The 18,184-nt window shown below is 33.5% G+C and overlaps 1 protein-coding gene and 1 non-coding gene across 5 annotated transcripts in view; both read left to right on the forward strand.

The window, feature by feature from the left end:
- STXBP5L (syntaxin binding protein 5L) overlaps positions 1-18,184 on the forward strand; it is a 402,589-nt gene that overhangs the window by 172,842 nt on the left and 211,563 nt on the right. For all 4 annotated transcript variants that reach the window (XM_088028262.1, XM_088028202.1, XM_028110658.2 and 1 more), the window contains exon 6: positions 5,290-5,353. In XM_088028262.1, the coding sequence (XP_087884388.1) occupies positions 5,290-5,353 (64 nt within the window). The remainder of the gene's footprint in view (positions 1-5,289; positions 5,354-18,184) is intronic.
- LOC114214847 (U6 spliceosomal RNA) lies at positions 7,363-7,465 on the forward strand. Its single transcript, XR_003610491.1, has one exon. It is a non-coding gene; the product is annotated as a U6 spliceosomal RNA (small nuclear RNA).

Raw genomic sequence — 18,184 nt, forward strand, 5'->3', positions numbered from 1 at the left:
TTTTACCACTATAACCTGAGTTGTATAAAAGTGGTAAGTAGGGCTGAACTTAATGCTTGCTTTCATAATTTTCTTAGGATATTGACAAAAATGTAAATAAACTTGAGAGATTGAATTATAGAACTTTTATACAAATTTAATATTAGTACAAATAGTGATATATGTATTATTTGTTTTCAGTTGAATGCTGCTAATTAAGAAGTTCATTATCTAAATAGATCCAGTATTTCACCACTTTTGCTATTTTGTTTCCATATTCATATACTTAACAAATACTTTTCATAGTTTAAATTAATACTACCTGAATTAGTGACCTATACTTTATCTCTATGTATTTATATAGTCTAAACTTTATGATTTCAGGATTAATGATGAATTTAAAAACTAAAAAGGAGGGTAAAATTAAGAGAAACTAAAGTAAAATAAAGCACTTTTATTTTTCATATTATGATCTTACACATTTGATATAGCATAAGAATAGAAACTACCATTTATATAAATCTGATCTGTTAGAGAGTTGTACATGCCTCTGAAAATGTCCTGAAATATCCTCTAGAAATTATTATTAGACAATATCATCTCCTGAATGTTTCTTGGTTTACTTGGACCAGTTTTCCAAAAGTGTTTTACATGGAATTATAGATCCATTGTGATCTATATAATTTTAAATGCCAACTGCCAGTCTCCTAGAACTGTCTTTTAATTGTTCTCTACCTATTGAGATACATTAGAAAATGCATGCCACTTTCTGTTAATATGTGTCAAGTGTATGGGACAGTAATAAAATATTTGTTTAAAAGAGTCGTTTCGTTAATAGAATTTTACACACAGATTTTAACAATACATTTTCTAAGTATGGCAAATGCCGAATTGTCTTTAAGAGATACGTGAAATTATTTCGATTTAAGTTCCTACTTAAAATACTTTTTATTCAATGTTATTTTTCATTTTGTTTCTAATATTAGTGAAGTCTCTTAATTATAACTTTAGGCAGTTCTCATAATTATAGTTTGTGTTCCCAAAGTATATATATTGATTATTTGGAAACTGGAACACATTTTCCTTAGAAACAGTGGTGTTTGTAGAACACCTCATAAAATAGTAGCATAGAACTAAACGGACATTAAAAATTTTTTTCTATGGGAAAATATATTCCAGATTATACTATAGAAATAGATGTTTCTGCAGGGCAGCCCTAGCTTTTTAAAAAATGTAACCTATTTTTTCTACATATGACTAATGTTTGAGCATGAAATTGATTATTAAATCATAAGTGTAAGACTTGTGTATAACAATCACTCAAACATATTTATTGTGCTCTATGGTATGCTAGATACTAGAAACAACTATGAACTGGGAAGACACAGTTACTGTCCTCTTGGGGCTTTCAGTCTAATGAGATTAATTAAAAAGGCAATTATAAAATGTTAGAAATAAAATGTGGCAATTCCATAAGAAGGACACCTAACGTGTGGTCTCAGAGAAGTATCTGTGAAGGAAATTACATCTAAGTTGGGATATGGAGCATGAGAATTTTAGTTAGTTGAGGGAAGACTTGGGAGAGAGGGGTGGGGGTGTTCTAAGAAGAGGGGATAGAAGATTTAAAGAATGGAATGTGAGAGAGTTTTTGTTCCCTGCACAGGAATTTTAAGTAGTTTAGTTGGTTGGAATACCTGAAAGAGAATATGATAAAAGATAAAGGTTGAGGAGAGGTAATCAGGGTATATAATATGAAAGGCCTTGTAGGCCAGTTTGAGAAGTTTGGACTTAAAGGCCAGGAGCTGGATTTTGAAGGGTTTTAAGCAGAGAATTGACTTGATCAAATTTGCATTTAGGAAGACTACTCTGAAGGCAGGTATAGAGAAATGATTAAAGAGAGAAGACTGTATTCTTGGTAAACATTATCATTGATTTAGGAGTGGAGATAAGCTGACATAATTAAATACATAGAAGATAGAAGAGGCAAGACTTGGGTATTATGGGAAGATATAACAATAGAGAAGAATTAAGAGTGGGGGCACCTGGGTGGCTCAGTCGTTAAGCGTCTGCCTTCGGCTCAGGTTATGATCCCAGGGTCCTGGGATCGAGCCCCGCATCGGGCTCCCTGCTCCGTGGGAAGCCTGCTTCTCCCTCTCCCACTCCCCCTGCTTGCGTTCCCTCTCACTGTGTCTCTTTCTGTCAAATAAATAAAATCTTTCCAAAAAAAAAAAAAAAAGAAGAGTGACCCCCAGGTGTTAGGCTTGAGCAACTAAGTAGATAAGGGTGTCATTTAGTGAAAGAAAGCAGGAGATTGAGCAGGTTGAGAAAAAAATAATGAACTCAATTTTAGGTAGTTTGAGTTATATTGTTTATAAGACATTCAAATGGAATTGGTATGGGAAAATGGTAGGAAGTGAGATATATGGATCTGAAGATAATGAGATAGAGTATGATGATTAACATAACATAATAAAAAATAAATAAAAGAAAGAAAAAGTATAAGAATTTGAACAGTTAAGAAAAAAGAATTTATGGTCATTGAAAAGATGAGATTGCGCATGAAGAGTGTATAGAAAACAGGTAGCAACCTAGCAGACGGTCAACCAATTCTGACTCACAGATATCTGTTTTGTTTGGCTATCCGAGTATTTAAATATGTTCTGAGTTCTAATATTTGAAAATTGGTAGAGTAGAAATAAAAATTTGGATTTCCAGATTTTCATGAAAATTCATAATGAGACAATTCTGGTTCGGTATTCCCGCATCGCAGTCAGTAATCAGCTGGAACTGAGTAACAACTTTCCTTCTGTAGGTGGATAATGTACTATCCAGTTTGGTACAGTTCTCATTCAGCCTGTTTGCTTCATTTGCAATACCTGCCTGGCTTCTGTGTGCTCTTGAATTCATGACCATATATTATGTGAGAATAGATGACAGACCAGGATAGAATACAAAGGAATATCAATATTTAAGATATAGGAAGAGAAAGAAGGCCCATAAAAGAAACTAAAGAAGCCATCATGGTAAATGAGAGGAAGAGAGATAAATAGGGATAACTAGAAGAATTATTGGGCGTTATTTAGATGGATATTATATGATTTTAAGTTTAATTACTTTAGATAATTCTATCTAAAGTAATTTTTGTAGGAATTACAGAATCCAGAGTGTACACCAACACACCAGAGTGTACACAAATTTTTATTTTTTAAGTCAATTTTTAATGGCCATAAGCCTTTCAAGGAATGCTTGGTGGTTTTTGGAAGTATAATGTCAGGGGGAAAGTCAGAAAAAATGTATCAAAATGTTAGTAGTCATTATATTCAGGCAGTAAAATAATATGAGATTTTTTTTTCTTTTGACTATTAGTATCTTCTAAGTTTGGAATTTTTTTTACAACAAATAATATATCTTCTATAGTCTGAAAAAGTCAATACAAATAACTGAAGTTTAATGCTAAATTATGTTCTGAACTTGAGTGTTTTGCAAACTCTGAGAATCTAAATGGAAGAGTTTTGCATATGGTCTAACTAGTGTTTCTCAAAGTATATTTCAGTGATTCCCTTAATATGGTCAATGAGAAATAATTCTATGGGCTAGTACTTTGGGAAAATATTGAAGATTTCAGTACTCACTTGCATATTATAGCTCTAAGAAGCTTTGTAGAAGAAAAAAAATATTTAACTTTGTTTAATTCAGGGTTTCCCAAACTTTTTTGATATGGAACACTCTTTATGTGGAATACCTTATATATTCATTAGTTTATCATGGAGTACACTTTGGTATTTGTTGTTCTAATCATACCCAAGAAACAGGAATTTGTAGGTTATTGGATATTATTAGTTTTCAAAGGATAATTGAAGGACACTGTTCCCTATGAGAGGCACCTTACTCTAATAAAACATTGCATTTAGAATGCAGATAATAACTCTACTTTCCAATTATTCCAGTGATTACAACAGTCATAATACATACTATGCATTGAGTACTTACTATGTTTTGGCATTATATTAGGTGCTATATATGAATATTCTAATCCTTGTAATTACTCAGTAAGATCAGTACTACTATCTCCATTTTTAGATAAGAAAATTTAGGATAAAACCGATAACAAAATATCTAATAAGTCTGTATTTATTCCTCTGAGTCACGGTGGGGAGTCAGTATCTGGGAAACCTGGAGTTAATTTGTCACTTTTATCTGATCCCAGAAAGTTTTAAAATTTATTCTTCTTTACTATTTTGTGAAGAATCTTTGATGGTTTTCATGTATGCATAAGAAATAAATTATATTTAAAAAAGAAATAAATTAAAACTATGTCAATATAATCATAATAGGATTAATCTGGCATAATTAGACTGTTGAAGAAAAGATGTAGAAAATGAGCAATAATAAATCTATAGTCATATCAGGTCATATTGTATTTAAACATGACATAATCATATTCAACAATGATATGTCAAAGTAGGAAATATAAAAGAAACATGCCAGATAACAGAGTAGAATATTTTTAAAGTCAGATTTACAGAGCACAGGTCTTTTTAATAATATGCACTTAGACACATAGTTAGCTGTTATTGAGTACCCTGGATAACCAAATAAATGAGACATAACCAGCAAACTAGGTTTCCCCAGTTTGTCAGTTTTCTGTAAGCTGGCTATCACTAGACAGAATTTCTTTGTAAATCAAAGGAGCTATTATACTTTTCTTAGGAGCAAAATCAGAGGTTTTATGTCAAAGGAAGTTGTAAGTCAGTTATGTACTTTGCAATTTGGCTGAAACAGCCTTATAGCATTAGCTTTGTGGCCGTGTAAGTTTTCTTTGTCTGTATAAGTTCAATTTCAAATTTTCAGAGGCTTAGATCTGGCAACAAACATATAAATACCAATTCATAAATTCATAATTTGATGAAAAGACATAATTCATCTTGACTATTCATTATTTTTCTTTGATAATGAAGAAATAAAGTTGATAACATGAAAGATCTAAAGCATCACTTTCATTATTAATATTGTCTCCCAAGTATATAATTTTTATGCTATAGAAATGAAGAATCCTGTTGTTATGTGGATCTATGCTCTTAAACCTGATTTAAAAAAAAAAATTACACCTCCTTTAATAGAGTTAATAAGAGAAAGAAAAGTAGTCTTAAAGAAAAACAACCAAAACTCAAATGAATCTATGTTTAAACCTGAGAATATTGGGAGTGTATTCCAGAGTAACTTCTTTGTTCCAGTCTGTAATGGTAAGGTGTTTTAATTTTTATTTTTTAATTACTATTTTTTAATTACTATTTTGAATTGATTTAACAGATCCACAAAGACTCATCCAGGTCCAGTTGTACATTTAAGTGATAGCCCAAGAGACGAAGGGAAAGTGAGTATTACAAATACCATTATTCTTGCATTTATTTTCCTCATTCTTGAATGAAGGTGTTTCTTACTATTATTTTGTACCTAACTTGTAGCACAGTTCAGAGCATTCATTGTTTTCTAAAATTATAATGTTGAATGAATGAATGAGCAAATAATGAATAAATGAATTATTCACACTAATAATGGTCCCAAATTAAGTCTTTATTTTTACCTAGAGCTAAAGTTGGTATTTAATTCTAGAATTTTGAGGAAGTTATGGAATATGTGGAACAACTTGAATTTTCAAATATTCTATGCTGGAACTTAACAGTATGTTTATCAATATCATTAATCATTGGCTTCTGCTATTCAGTTTTGGTAATGATAAACGGCCAATACTAAATAATCATAAATTAGCCAATTTTGATTTTATAAATAGGTAATTATATAGAAAATGTTCTGAGGTTACAGAAATAATCCTTATTCATTTTTCTTTTGATGATAAGGAAACAAAGTTGATAATATTAAAAGATCTAAAGTATCACTTTCATCATAAATATGGCCTCTTCAAGAATTTATTTTTTAGCTAAGTACCATAGAAAACACCTGAGTAAATTAGTTAGTATAGGTTTGCTTCTTTATTTTTAAATGATAAAAACTGAATTTGCCTAATAAATATTGAGCCTGAAAGTCAAGTCTGCCTAATGGTAATAGAAAGAAAACTGGATTTCTTCAAATTGATCCATAAATACAGTGTTATTCCAATCAGGTGTCATCAGAATTTACTTATTTTTAAAGAAATATTTCTAAAATTCTTAAGAAAAGGGCACCTGGGTGGCTCAGTTAAGCATCTGCCTTTGGCTCAGGTCATGATCCCAGAGTCCTGGGATCAGGTCCAGAATCGGGCTTCCTACTCCTTGGAGAGCTGCTTCTCTCTCTGCCTCTATGTCTCTCTCTCTCTGTCTTTCATGAATAAATAAATAAAATCTTTAAAAAAATAAAATTCTTAAGAAGAAGAAAATGTTTTCTCCACATCCTCACCAATGCTTGTTGTTTCTTGTGTTTTTTATTTTAACCATTTTGACAGGTGTAATGTGACATCTCATTGTGGTTTTGATTTGCATTTCCCTGATTATGAGTGATGTTGAGCATCTTTTCATGTGTGTTTCATCTGTATGTCTTCTTTGGAAAAAATATCTATTCATGTCTTCTGCCCATTTTTAAATTGGATTATTTGTGGGGTTTTTTTGGTGGTGTATCAGTTCTTAATATATTTTGGATATTAACCCATTATTGGATATATCATTTGCAAATATCTTCAGCAGGTAGCCTTTTTGTTTTGTTAATGTTTTTCTTCACCTTACAAAAGCTTTTTTTTTTTAAGATTTATTTATTTATGGGGTGCCTGGGTGGCTCAGTCTGTTAAGCATCTGCCTTCCGCTCAGGTCATAATCCCAGGATCCTGGGATGGAGCCCCATGTCGTCAGGCTCCCTGCTCAGGGGGGAGTCTGCTTCTCCCTCTACCTCTCCCTGCTCGAGCTCTCTGTTTCTCTCTCTCAAATAAATAAAATCTTTAAAAAAAAAAAAGGATTTACTTATTTATTTTAGAGAGAGGGAACATGAGTGTGAGTGGGAAGGAGGGGCGGAGGGAGAGAATCTTTTAAGCAGACTCACCAATGAGTGCAGAGCCCCACCCTGGCTGGATCCCAAGACCCATGAGATCATGACCTCAGCTGAAGGAAACTTTAATGGACTGAGCCACCCAGGTGCCTTTGTACAAAAGCTTTTTATTTTTGTGTAGTATCAATAGCTTAATTTTGCTTTTGTTTTCCTTGCCTGAAGAGACATATCTAGAAACATATTTCTACAGCTGATGTCAAAGAAATTACTGACTGTTTTCTTCTAAGAGTTTTATGGTTTCAGGTCTCAACATTTAGGTCTTTAGTCCATTTTGAGTTTATTTTTGTGTATAGTGTAAGAAAGTGGTCCAGTTTCATTCTTTTGCATGTAGCCATTTAGTTTTCCCAGCACTTGCTTTGGCAGCACATATACTAAAATTGGAATGACACAGAGAAAATTAGCATGGCCCCCGGGCAAGGATGACAGGCAAATTAGTTTTCCCAGCACCATTTGTTGAAGAGACTGTCTTTTCACCACTGTGTATTATTGCCTCCTTTATCATAGATTAATTGACCATGTAAACATGGGTTTATTTCTGGACTCTATTCTGTTTATTGATCTATGTGTCTGTTCTTGTGCCAGTATCATACTGTTTTACTACAGCTTCATAGTGTATCTTGAATTCTGGGATTATGATGCCTCCAGCTTTATGAACTGTTGGTGGGAATGCATATCGATACAGCCCCTGTGAAAAACAGTATAGAAGCTCCTCAAAAAATCAAAAATGGAAATACCATATGATCTAGTAATTACACTATTGGATATTTATCCAAAAACCAAAAACTCCCATTTGAAAAGATATATGCACCCCTGTGTTTATTGCAGCATTATTTACAATAGCCAATATATGGTAGCAACCCATGTTTCCATCCACAGATGACTGGATAAAGAAGATGTGGTATATATACACAATGGAATATTGCCCATCCATAAAAAAAGAATGAGATCTTGTCATTTGCAACAATATGGATGGATCTGGAGGGTGAAATAAGAGAAAGACAGATACCATATGGTTTCACTTATATGTGGAATTTAAGAAACAAAACAAATGAACAAAGAGAAAAAGAGACAAGCAAAAAACCAGACTCTTGATTATAGAGAACAAATCTCTTGTTGCCAGAGAGGAGGAGGTTAGGGAGAGGGGTGAAATAGATAAATGGGATCAAGAACACACTTATCTTGAGCACTGAATAATGTATAGAATTGTTTAATTATACATATTGTACACCTGAAAGTAATATAAGCTGTATATAAAAAAAGAAAAATAAAATTAGTAACTATAAATTTTGAAAAAGGAAAATGTTTTAAGACATTTTTTATTTTATTATTTTTTTCTTCAAGTTTTTATTTAAATTCCAGTTAACAGTGTAATATTAGTTTCAGGTATAGTATTTAATAATTCATCACTTACATACAACACCCAGTACTTATCACAGCAAATGCCCTCCTTAGTACCCATCACCCATTTAACCCATTCCCCACCCACCTCCCTTCTAATAACCCTTAGTTTGTTCTCTATAGTTAAGAATCTGTTTTCTGGTGTTCCTCTCTTTTTTTTCCCCCTCTGTTCATCTGTTTTGTTTCTTAAATTCCACATGTGAGTGAAATCATATAGTATTTGTCTTTCTCTGACTGACATTTCACTTATAATACTCTCTAGTTTCATCCATGTCATTGCAAATGGCAAGATCTCATTCTTTCCTTGGCTGAGTAATATTCCATTGTGTGTGTGTGTGTGTGTGTGTGTGTGTGTGTGTGTGTGTGTGTGTAATCTTTATTCATTCACCAGTCGATGGACATTTGGGTTCTTTCCATAATTTAGCTATCGGTAAAAAGAAATGTAGTACATTGTGATATTGGAACAAGGGGATACAAAATGACCAATAGATCTAAATGGATATTCCAGAAATGGTTCAGACATTTGATGCAATTTTTGGATATTTTAGAGAAGATGTTTTAGGACATAATAAACTATTGAATAAATGGTGTTGAACAATTGGCTAACCATTTTGAAAAAAAGAGTAATCTACCTTACACCATTCACAGAAATAAATTCCAGATGGAGAAAATGTTAAAACCACAACTCAGAATGTTTTAGAAGAAACTATAGGAAATGGGTTTTTACTGTGAAGTAGGGACATCCTTGGGCAAGACATAAAACCTAAAAGCTTTAAGGAATATACCATAAGACAATCATGATAAGAGACAGACAAGATATTTGCTTACATATATAGTAGGCAAATAATAAACATGCAAAATATATAGGAACTTGTACTAAATCCTCATCTCTCTTAATAGGAAATCAATAGATAACATCTAATTAATACATCAAGAAATGGCAATATAAACATATTTAGAAATACAGGAGTAGGTCTACTAGAAAAGACAATTATAAGAGTTGAAAATGTGGTTGCCTCTTACCTCTAGAGAGCAGAGTTGGCTGCTGAGAGGAGGAAATGGCCTCACTAATAATTACCAGGGAAATGCATTATCCCATATTTTCCACATCAGACTGGCAAAATATTAAAAATATTAATAACATCAGGAATGGAAAATATTAATAATTGAGAAATGGATATCTAGATACAGTAGTAGTAGGTATATATACCAGTATAAGCAATTTGGCATTATCACCATTTAAAATATATATTCATTATGATTTAGAAAATTCATTTCAGATGTCTATCCTATTTATATGACCAAGGGGCAAAATACTGAAAACAGCCTAAAATTCAATTAATAGAAAATTGAATAAATGAGTGCTAATATATTCACACTGTAGAATGCTGTACTGATATGGAAAGTTCTTTAAGCCATGATTTTTAAAAGAAAAGTTGCAGAACAATAAGTACACTATAAAACCACTTGAAAATGCATTTGTATTTTTATTATATATACAAATACCCAAGAAAAAAGTCCTAAAAGTATATGTACAAATCTGGGGAGGATACTGGAAATTGGAACTGGGGAAAGTGATCAAAGGTATTATTTTCTTTGTGTTCAAATTTTTATGAAAGAATATAATGTGTTAATTATGTAATTAAAAATTAAAAGGAATGCAAAATAAATTAGTATTAGAGTCAGAAGACTATGTTTGAATTGTGGCTCTACTACTTATTAGCATATAATCTTGAATAAATCATTTGACTACTTGTAGACTAGTTTTTCCATCAATAGCCTTTTGACACATAGGAGTTTTTTATTCAACTTTATCAGTCTTTTCATTTGATTCTTGCATTTTGTTTCTTATTCAGTAAATCATTTCTTCCTGAGGTAAAATATAATCCTTTTTTTAAAAAATATCAGTTTTAAGGCTTTCCATTTCACAATTAGATTTTAACCTAAATAAAATTTATTTTGTGTTGGTTTGAGATAAGGGATATTTATATTTTTACATATAAATAATTCATTTATTGAATAGTCATTTCAGTTACCAGTAATGTATAAGAACATCTCACTCATATATCAGTTCTCATATTTGGATGGGTCTTTTTCTGGACATTTTCCTCTGTTGCATTGATATATTTATTTACTATTGTACTTTTACTACATTTTATTAGAAATAACTAATAAAAATTGCAGAAAATATCTTGTTATCTGTTAGGCCTGCCCCTTCTCCCTTCTCCATCATGGCTTTTTCTGATTATTTATAGTACTATATACATTTTAGAATCAGTTTATCAAGTTCTATGTAAATCCCTCCTGAAATTTTGTTTGAAACTTGGGCATATTGATTAGAAAAAATTTACTTCATTAAAGATACTAGTGTTCCATCTATAAACATGATATATTTCCTTTGGTTTTCTTACCTTTTTCTATATAGCTTTGCAACTTTTTGCACAAAATTCTTACATATCTTTTGTTAGCTTAATTCTAAGTACTTTATAGTTTTTATTGCTCCTGTGAATTAATTTTCTTAAATTTTAATTTTAATTAATTTTAGTGTATAAAATACTGATTTTGTTATTTTGTATTCCTTGCATCACCAAATGTTCTGTTTTTAAAAGGTGTCCTTGGATTATCTGGAATAGTCTATGTATAAAAGTATAGAAAATGTAGACAAATTTTGTTTCTTCCTTTCTAAATTTATATATTTTTATATATATATTTGTTTTGTTGGATAGGAATCCAGTGCAGTGTTGAATATAAATGGTTTTAATAGGAACTTTCTTTTATTTCCAACTGCAAACAAAATATCTCCCAAGATTTCAACATTAAGATGTTTGCTACAGGTTGTTGGTTGAATGCTTTAATGAAGTTAAAAAGTTTCCACCTATTTCCAATATTCTAAGAGTTTTAAATTATAGTGTTGAATTTTATTGAATACTTTTCTGCATGTATTGAGATATGTTTTATGCTAATCTTAGCCTATTGATAATGATGCTATGGTCTAGAAATATGTAGGGACGCTCAGTTGGGCCTGAGGCCAGTCCCCACAGACATTTCCCTTTTTCAGAGCCAGTGTTGTGGTTTGACCAGCCTCTTGGTTCTTATAATGGCCAAGATGCACCTCAGCAACAACCATCAGGGAACTTTGAAAAACAAAGTTTATTATTCACAAGCCTTAGAGGGTACACAACATGTTTGGGGCCACTCAGTGAAGTCATGGGTAGAGAAAGAGTGAGATAGAGTACATGGACCTGGGGTTCTGCTTTTATTGGGGTTGAGAGTGGGGTGCCTAGGGTTTCACATGTTCACTTTATTTGTGAATTTAAAACATTAGAGCAGAATTAAAGTATGGGAAGGCAAAAGTAAGCTGTCAATCAGATTGTCAAAGGGGAACTTTATGGGTGGGGCAGCCTGGCTTTTTATCTAATAATGTAGCTGACAATGTATTTATTCAAGATGGATGTCTGAAGAGGATGCCTCAGCAATCAAAAGCTTAATGTCAGGCACTTATATTACAATCCAAAAAGCTGACTCTCAGATACTTACACTACAAATGACTATTCCTTAATTTGTTAATTTGTTGAAATGTTAATGGATTTTCTCATTTTAAAAAAATTTTACATTTCTGGTATAAATTCAACTTGGAAAAGACAAATTTTCATGGAGGTTTGGTGGTGAAGTGAAAGAAGGAACAAATTACTTATGTTAAAGTTTATAGTAAAACAGCATAGTATAAAGGAATTAGAAAATAGACCATCCTCTAAGATAACATTTACTAAAGAAACTGTGCATAAGTATATCAAATTGAAGAGGGTGCTCTTGTACTGAGAGGTACCTATATTGGACATAGTATTGTATACATCTTGTTGAATTCTCTCAGCCTTGTTTGTCTCCCAAATTCTTAACTGTTTGCTTCATCTCAGTTTTGGCAGGATTAATCAGCTTCATCCAGTACTATTTCCTTAAGTTGACTGGCTATGCCAAGTCTAAGCTCCACCCTTTAATTCTGGGTTCAGATAATGTGCCATACTATAAAGGCATGAGATCTGGCTTCCTCAGTGTCTCCCAAAGGGGTCAAATGATACAACTCTGAAGTGAGGGGGTGTTAATTTACCATAGAGAAAACCTTGACCAATATTGACAAGAAATAAAATTCTCCTTTCCTTCCTCCCTATGGTTAGGCTATTCTGAATTATGGGTTTTTCACATAAGCTGTTAGAGACATCCAGCAAGGCCAAACAGATACACCTGTTAAGTGATTGGCTGTGCCTCTTTTGCTTTTCCCTATGAAATAGTGATTAGTGTGGTAATATATCATCTTACTTTTACTTCTTTGCTTTACTTCACTTTTCCTTTGTTATTACAGCCCTGAGATTGCACTTCTCAGTGAAACATTAGCACCTAAGCCTAGCCTCTGGCTGTTTCCTACAGAACCTTGGTTAAGATAATAGTTATCAGAATTGTTCTAGATGAGAGGTTGGAAACTACAGCCAATGGCATAAATCTGGCTTGATGCCTGTTTTTGTGAAACGGTTTATTGGGACACAGTCATGCTCACCGTTAACATACTGTCTGTGGCTGCTTTCTAACTACAACAACAAAGCCAAGCAGTTGTGACAGAGCTATAAAGCCTGCAAAGCCTAAAATATTTACTATCTAGCCCTTTACAAAAAAAGTTTGCTGACTCCTGTTCTAAATTGTAGACCCTCAGGATGGGACTTTGGACTTGAATTGTCTCCTATTTAAAATTAAAGAACCCATGGAAGGTGCCAAGTGAAGTGGTATTATCATGCAGTGACATCACAATTACTTAAATAACCTCCTATGATTAATTGGGAAAGGGACTGATGGAAAGGTAAGACAATTGGAGATCAAGTACTATGGTGTTTAACTGATAAAGGACAATGGTGATTTTAATGATGATGGAAAAAAACAGCTTCCTTTGATGCCACTTGTATTATTTTCTATTCTGATATAAATTATAACAAATTTAGTAGTTTGAAACAACACAAATGTATTATCTTACAGTTTTGTAGGCCAGAAGTCCAATACAGGTCTGACTGAGCTAAAAATCAAGATTTTTGACAGGGTTGCACTCCTGTCTGGTAGCTCTAGAAGAGAATCTATTTTCTTGCCTTTTTCAGCTTTTATAAACTGTACACATTTCTAGGTTTGTAACTCCCTTCCTCCATCTTTAAAGATAACATAGCATCTCTTTTTAACCATAGCTGGGAGAGGTTCTCCACTCTTAGGGACTCATGTGATTTGATTGGGCCTACTGGGATAATCCAGGATACTCTCCTCATCTCAACAAATCTTAATTACAACTGAGAAGTCTTTTTTCTTTTTTTTTTGTCATTTAAGGTAATATGTTATATTATTTAATATATTTATATTAGGGCATAGACATCTTTGGTGGGCATTATTTTGCCTACCAAGTCACTGGAGACTGTATGAAAATAATATGATTAACTCAGAACAGTTAATTATTGATTTAAGGCATGTCAGAGGCTCTTTAAGGAAGCTTTAAAGGAACTCTTCCTGCAGCTCCAGGGCAGACTGTGCTACAAATAGGCCTGTTTATAAAGAGATAAATACATAGTTTGATAAAAGTCAAAGCCCTGATAAGAAAAGAATGTGACCCTGACTCCTGGTATATTCAATTCCTAGCATGGCCAAAACAAAATTCTAATACTGGGTGACTTCAAACAAGAGAAATTTATTATTTCTGTTTGGAGGCTGGAAGTCCAAAATCAAGATCTTGGTCAGGCCATCCTCCCTCTCAGGGCTCCAGGAGAGACTCCTTCCTTGCCTTTTCCAGCTTCTGGTGGCTCCTAATGTCCCTTGTTTTGTGGCAGCATAACTCCAGTCTTCCTCTGGAAGTTTCCAGATAGAAGCCAGCTCACAGATCTAGAGCCCACTGATAGAAAGGGAGAGGCCAGTTGCCTCTGAGAAAGGACCCTCAAGACTTCGCATGACCTTCTTCTCTATGTCTCTATGTCCTCTCTTCTTTTACAAGGACCCCAGTCATTGGTTTAGGGCCTACCCTAAATCAAGCATGATTTCATCTCTTATTTTTTTAAGATTTTATTTTTAAGTAATCTCTCCACCCAGCGTGGGGTTCAGACTTACAACCCTGAGATCAGAAGTCTCATGCTTCACTGACTGAGCCAGCCAGGCACACCTCATCTCAAAATTCTTAACAAATTACATCTGTAAAGACTCAATTTCCAAATAAGGGCACATTTTGAGACTCTGTGGGGACATTATTCAGCCACTATACCTGAGATACAGAAATTTGTGTATATAAGCCTGAAAATATTATAAAACCCACCCTCTCCAATTTCCTTGAAACTTCCTGGCCAGCAGAAGTACCTCTTGCACTATTTCCAGAAAATGGTTTCTCCTTTTCTAGAAGACTGTAAATGACCAATGAAATGAGGTAGTTTTCTTGCCTGATGATGTTTGTTTACCCTCACAAGATCAACCTTCAATTCCATTACCATCAGGCCAATAACCAGAATCAGATCTCAGATTTCAGCACAGCCTAAAATATAAGTGTAAGTTTTCCTCCAGGAAGAAACCCTCTCCTCATCAAATGAATTTAGGACCTGGATAATACTAACAGTACATCAAGTGTTTAAGAATGTTTTTTAAGGGTTTGATCATACGGGTTACATAGAGGAGAGTTCATTTACATGGGGGCACTCAACCATGATTTGAGACAATGCTCTGAGAAAGGACACCTGGATCTGGTCCTAATCATTTGTTGGGATGGCCCCTTGAAGATGGACTCAACAAAGGTATATGGTAAATAAAGTACAGAGGCTAGGATTTTTTGGTACAGTATAAAAGAAGGGGTCAGAAAACAGGGAGATGAAAACATTAAAATGGATATATTATATTTGTCCCGGCATCTCACCTCCTGACCTCCTAGAGGGTTCTTAAGGACATTGTCTTCACTTAACCTAATAAGGAGTGCTCGGGAAAGATGAGTACAAGCATATTTGAGAAGTTTGGTAGGGGTTGTCCCTTTTTTGGCTTTTGTTGACAGTAACAGATGATGGCAGAGATCCAGGCTCCATAGTATCTATGGGGATTAAATATCATGGATTGGTAGAGGCCAGATGGTAATATTCGGCCATCTGACAATATGAACATAATTACCATAACAAGCAGTAAGCCTGGATGGCAATGCAGAAATCTATGGTAATAGCTAATGTATCATGCTGTTTCTAGGAGCAAAATTAGGTGAATGTTGTTTGATTTGCATAATCAGAAAAGAAATCAGCTCTTGACATTGACCACCAAAGAGGAAATTCACAGCACTTCATCAGGTTTCCAGATAGAAGCCAGCTCACAGATCTAGAGCCCACTGATAGAAAGGGAGAGGCCAGTTGCCTCTGAGAAAGGACCCTGAAGTGCTTCCATAAGTACATATAGTAGTTATGGAAGCATCTGTGGTCATTTGCAGAAGTAACTGTTTACTTTTCTAGTACTAACTATAGGGTTGGAGCAGTCATTAATACCAAAAGATCCAAAAAGCGTGATCCTCCAGTTAGAGTCATGGCATATGGAACTTTGTAACTAGGTGATAAATGATGTTTTGACCCAAGTGTATCTCACAGGAGGCCAATGGGTATTCAGACTCACCCAGTTATTTTACACCACAATTGTATAATCTGTATAGATATGCACAGAAGCTGGCATAATTCTCTTACTGGTTTTCTGACATTGGAATTAGAGCCATTACAATTGGAAGAGACAAATGGAAACTCCTAAAACTTGTCTCTCCTTGCCATGAGTATAAATAAAAGCCAGGATGTATTTCTGGGGGAGTTGCAGAGATTAGCACAATTAGACTTGAATGATGCAATAGTAGATCCTTGTTGAATTCCATTGTCTGGGCTCTGCATAAAACAAGATGGATTGATCTTGGTGTTGGTAGACCACTGTAAAATTAACCAAGTGATTGCCCCAATGACAGCTGCTTTGCTCTTGATACTTCTAGAGATGCAGATCAATATCAGGCTGTCTCCTGATAAACAATGATTTAGTGAACTCTTTTTTTCTCATTATATCAGCAGAGAAGATCAAAAGCAGCTTGTTTTTATAGAAAGGGAAAGCAGTATAAGTTCATAATTTTTTCCCAGGACTGTTATTTTTTATATTCTGTCATAGTTCTAAGGAAACTTGATTATCTTGACATTCTTTAGAAAGGATACTAGTTCATTTTCTTTATTATATAATACTAATTGGATCTGGTGAGCAAAAAGGGGCAAGTACCTCTGTAGCTAGCAAGATTCGTGTCAGAGGGTGGGAAGAAGATTCCATAAAGATCTAGAACGTTGTCTTATATGTGATGATTTTGAAAGTTTAATGGTCTAGGGCATGCAGGGGTATCTCCTCTAAGGTAAAACATAAGCTTTTGTACTTCTCTTTGCTAAGAAAGTGTCATATCATTTGATGGTTTTGGATTTAGATAATAGTATACAATGTCTTCAAAATTACTGTTTCAAATCATTTTTTAAGATTATCCAAAAAGTCTGCTGGTTTTAAGTGGGACCTAGAGATGAAAAGGCTCTTCACTAAGTCCAAGCTGCTTTGCAGACCCCCTTATCACTTGGTGCCTATGATCTAGCAGATCTGATGGAGCTTAATGTATCTGGTAGATAAGAATGGTCTGTTGGAAAGCCCAATAAGGAAGTCACAACAGCTATTCTCCATTTTCAAAGCAACTCCTGGTATGCTAATGAGCTCCTGTAGAGATTGAACACCTAACCATGGGACACCAATGACAATGTAACCTGAGCTGTCCATTATGAATTAGATTTTATAATACTCATTGAGTCATACAAATGGGTGAGGGAACTGACAAACCATTTTATAGTCGAAGTGGTTTATTCAGGAAATCAGCCTTCAGTTGTCTAAAAGGCATAATTAGATAAATGGAGGTCCTAGAATTCCATCTGTTGCAACAATGCCTTTCACTCAACCCATATATATGGTCTCATGTGGTGGGGGTCGAATACCTAAAACCAACTGATGGAGGACAGAATTTAGGCTTGCCTCACATGTCAGATGATTGGTTGGTATTAGCTAGACACTGACTACTACTCAATTACATCTCCACTTAGGGGTGATCTTGAGTGATCTGATGAAGAAAAATCCTTGATCCCCAAGCAATGTAATTGATTGTACATTTCATATAGAGAGTGAAACACAATAATAAAAAATCTGAAAGCAAAAATTCCTTTCCACTTGGAAATTTAAAGACTCTCATTAAATAAATTTGAAAATAAAAATTTTCAAATAGAAAATACAAACCAAAATTGAAGAATATATAAAAATTAACAATATTGTAATACTACATATGAAATATGAAATGTAATTTCTATGAAATATAATTAAAACAATTATAAAATAATACATAGTATTTAATACTTAATGTGAATAAAAGTTAGAAATTTAAATAAATTCAATATGAAACAAAAAAGCTAGAAAAAGAACAAGAAAATAAAGCAAAAGGAAGCAGGAAGGAAGTATAAAGATAAAAGTGGAACTTAGGGAGTTTTCCTGTTTTTAAGCTGTCTTCTAAATTAATCAATATGCTGGTTCTTTGCATAGAGCATAAACAAAATATTCAAACTACTATCTGGCCTGATGAAGAAAAATAGGGGAAAACAAAGTTACACAAATGACACACAAAACAAGAAGAAATATACTAAAACTAAGGAAATTTTTAAACATCCAAATTAAATTATTTTACACAACTCTAGGAGAT

This window comes from Eumetopias jubatus, unplaced genomic scaffold (genome assembly GCF_037043125.1).
Source record: "Eumetopias jubatus isolate StellerSeaLion01/CBP00866 unplaced genomic scaffold, mEumJub1_p1.0 scaffold_1, whole genome shotgun sequence".
Lineage (NCBI taxonomy): Eukaryota > Metazoa > Chordata > Mammalia > Carnivora > Otariidae > Eumetopias > Eumetopias jubatus.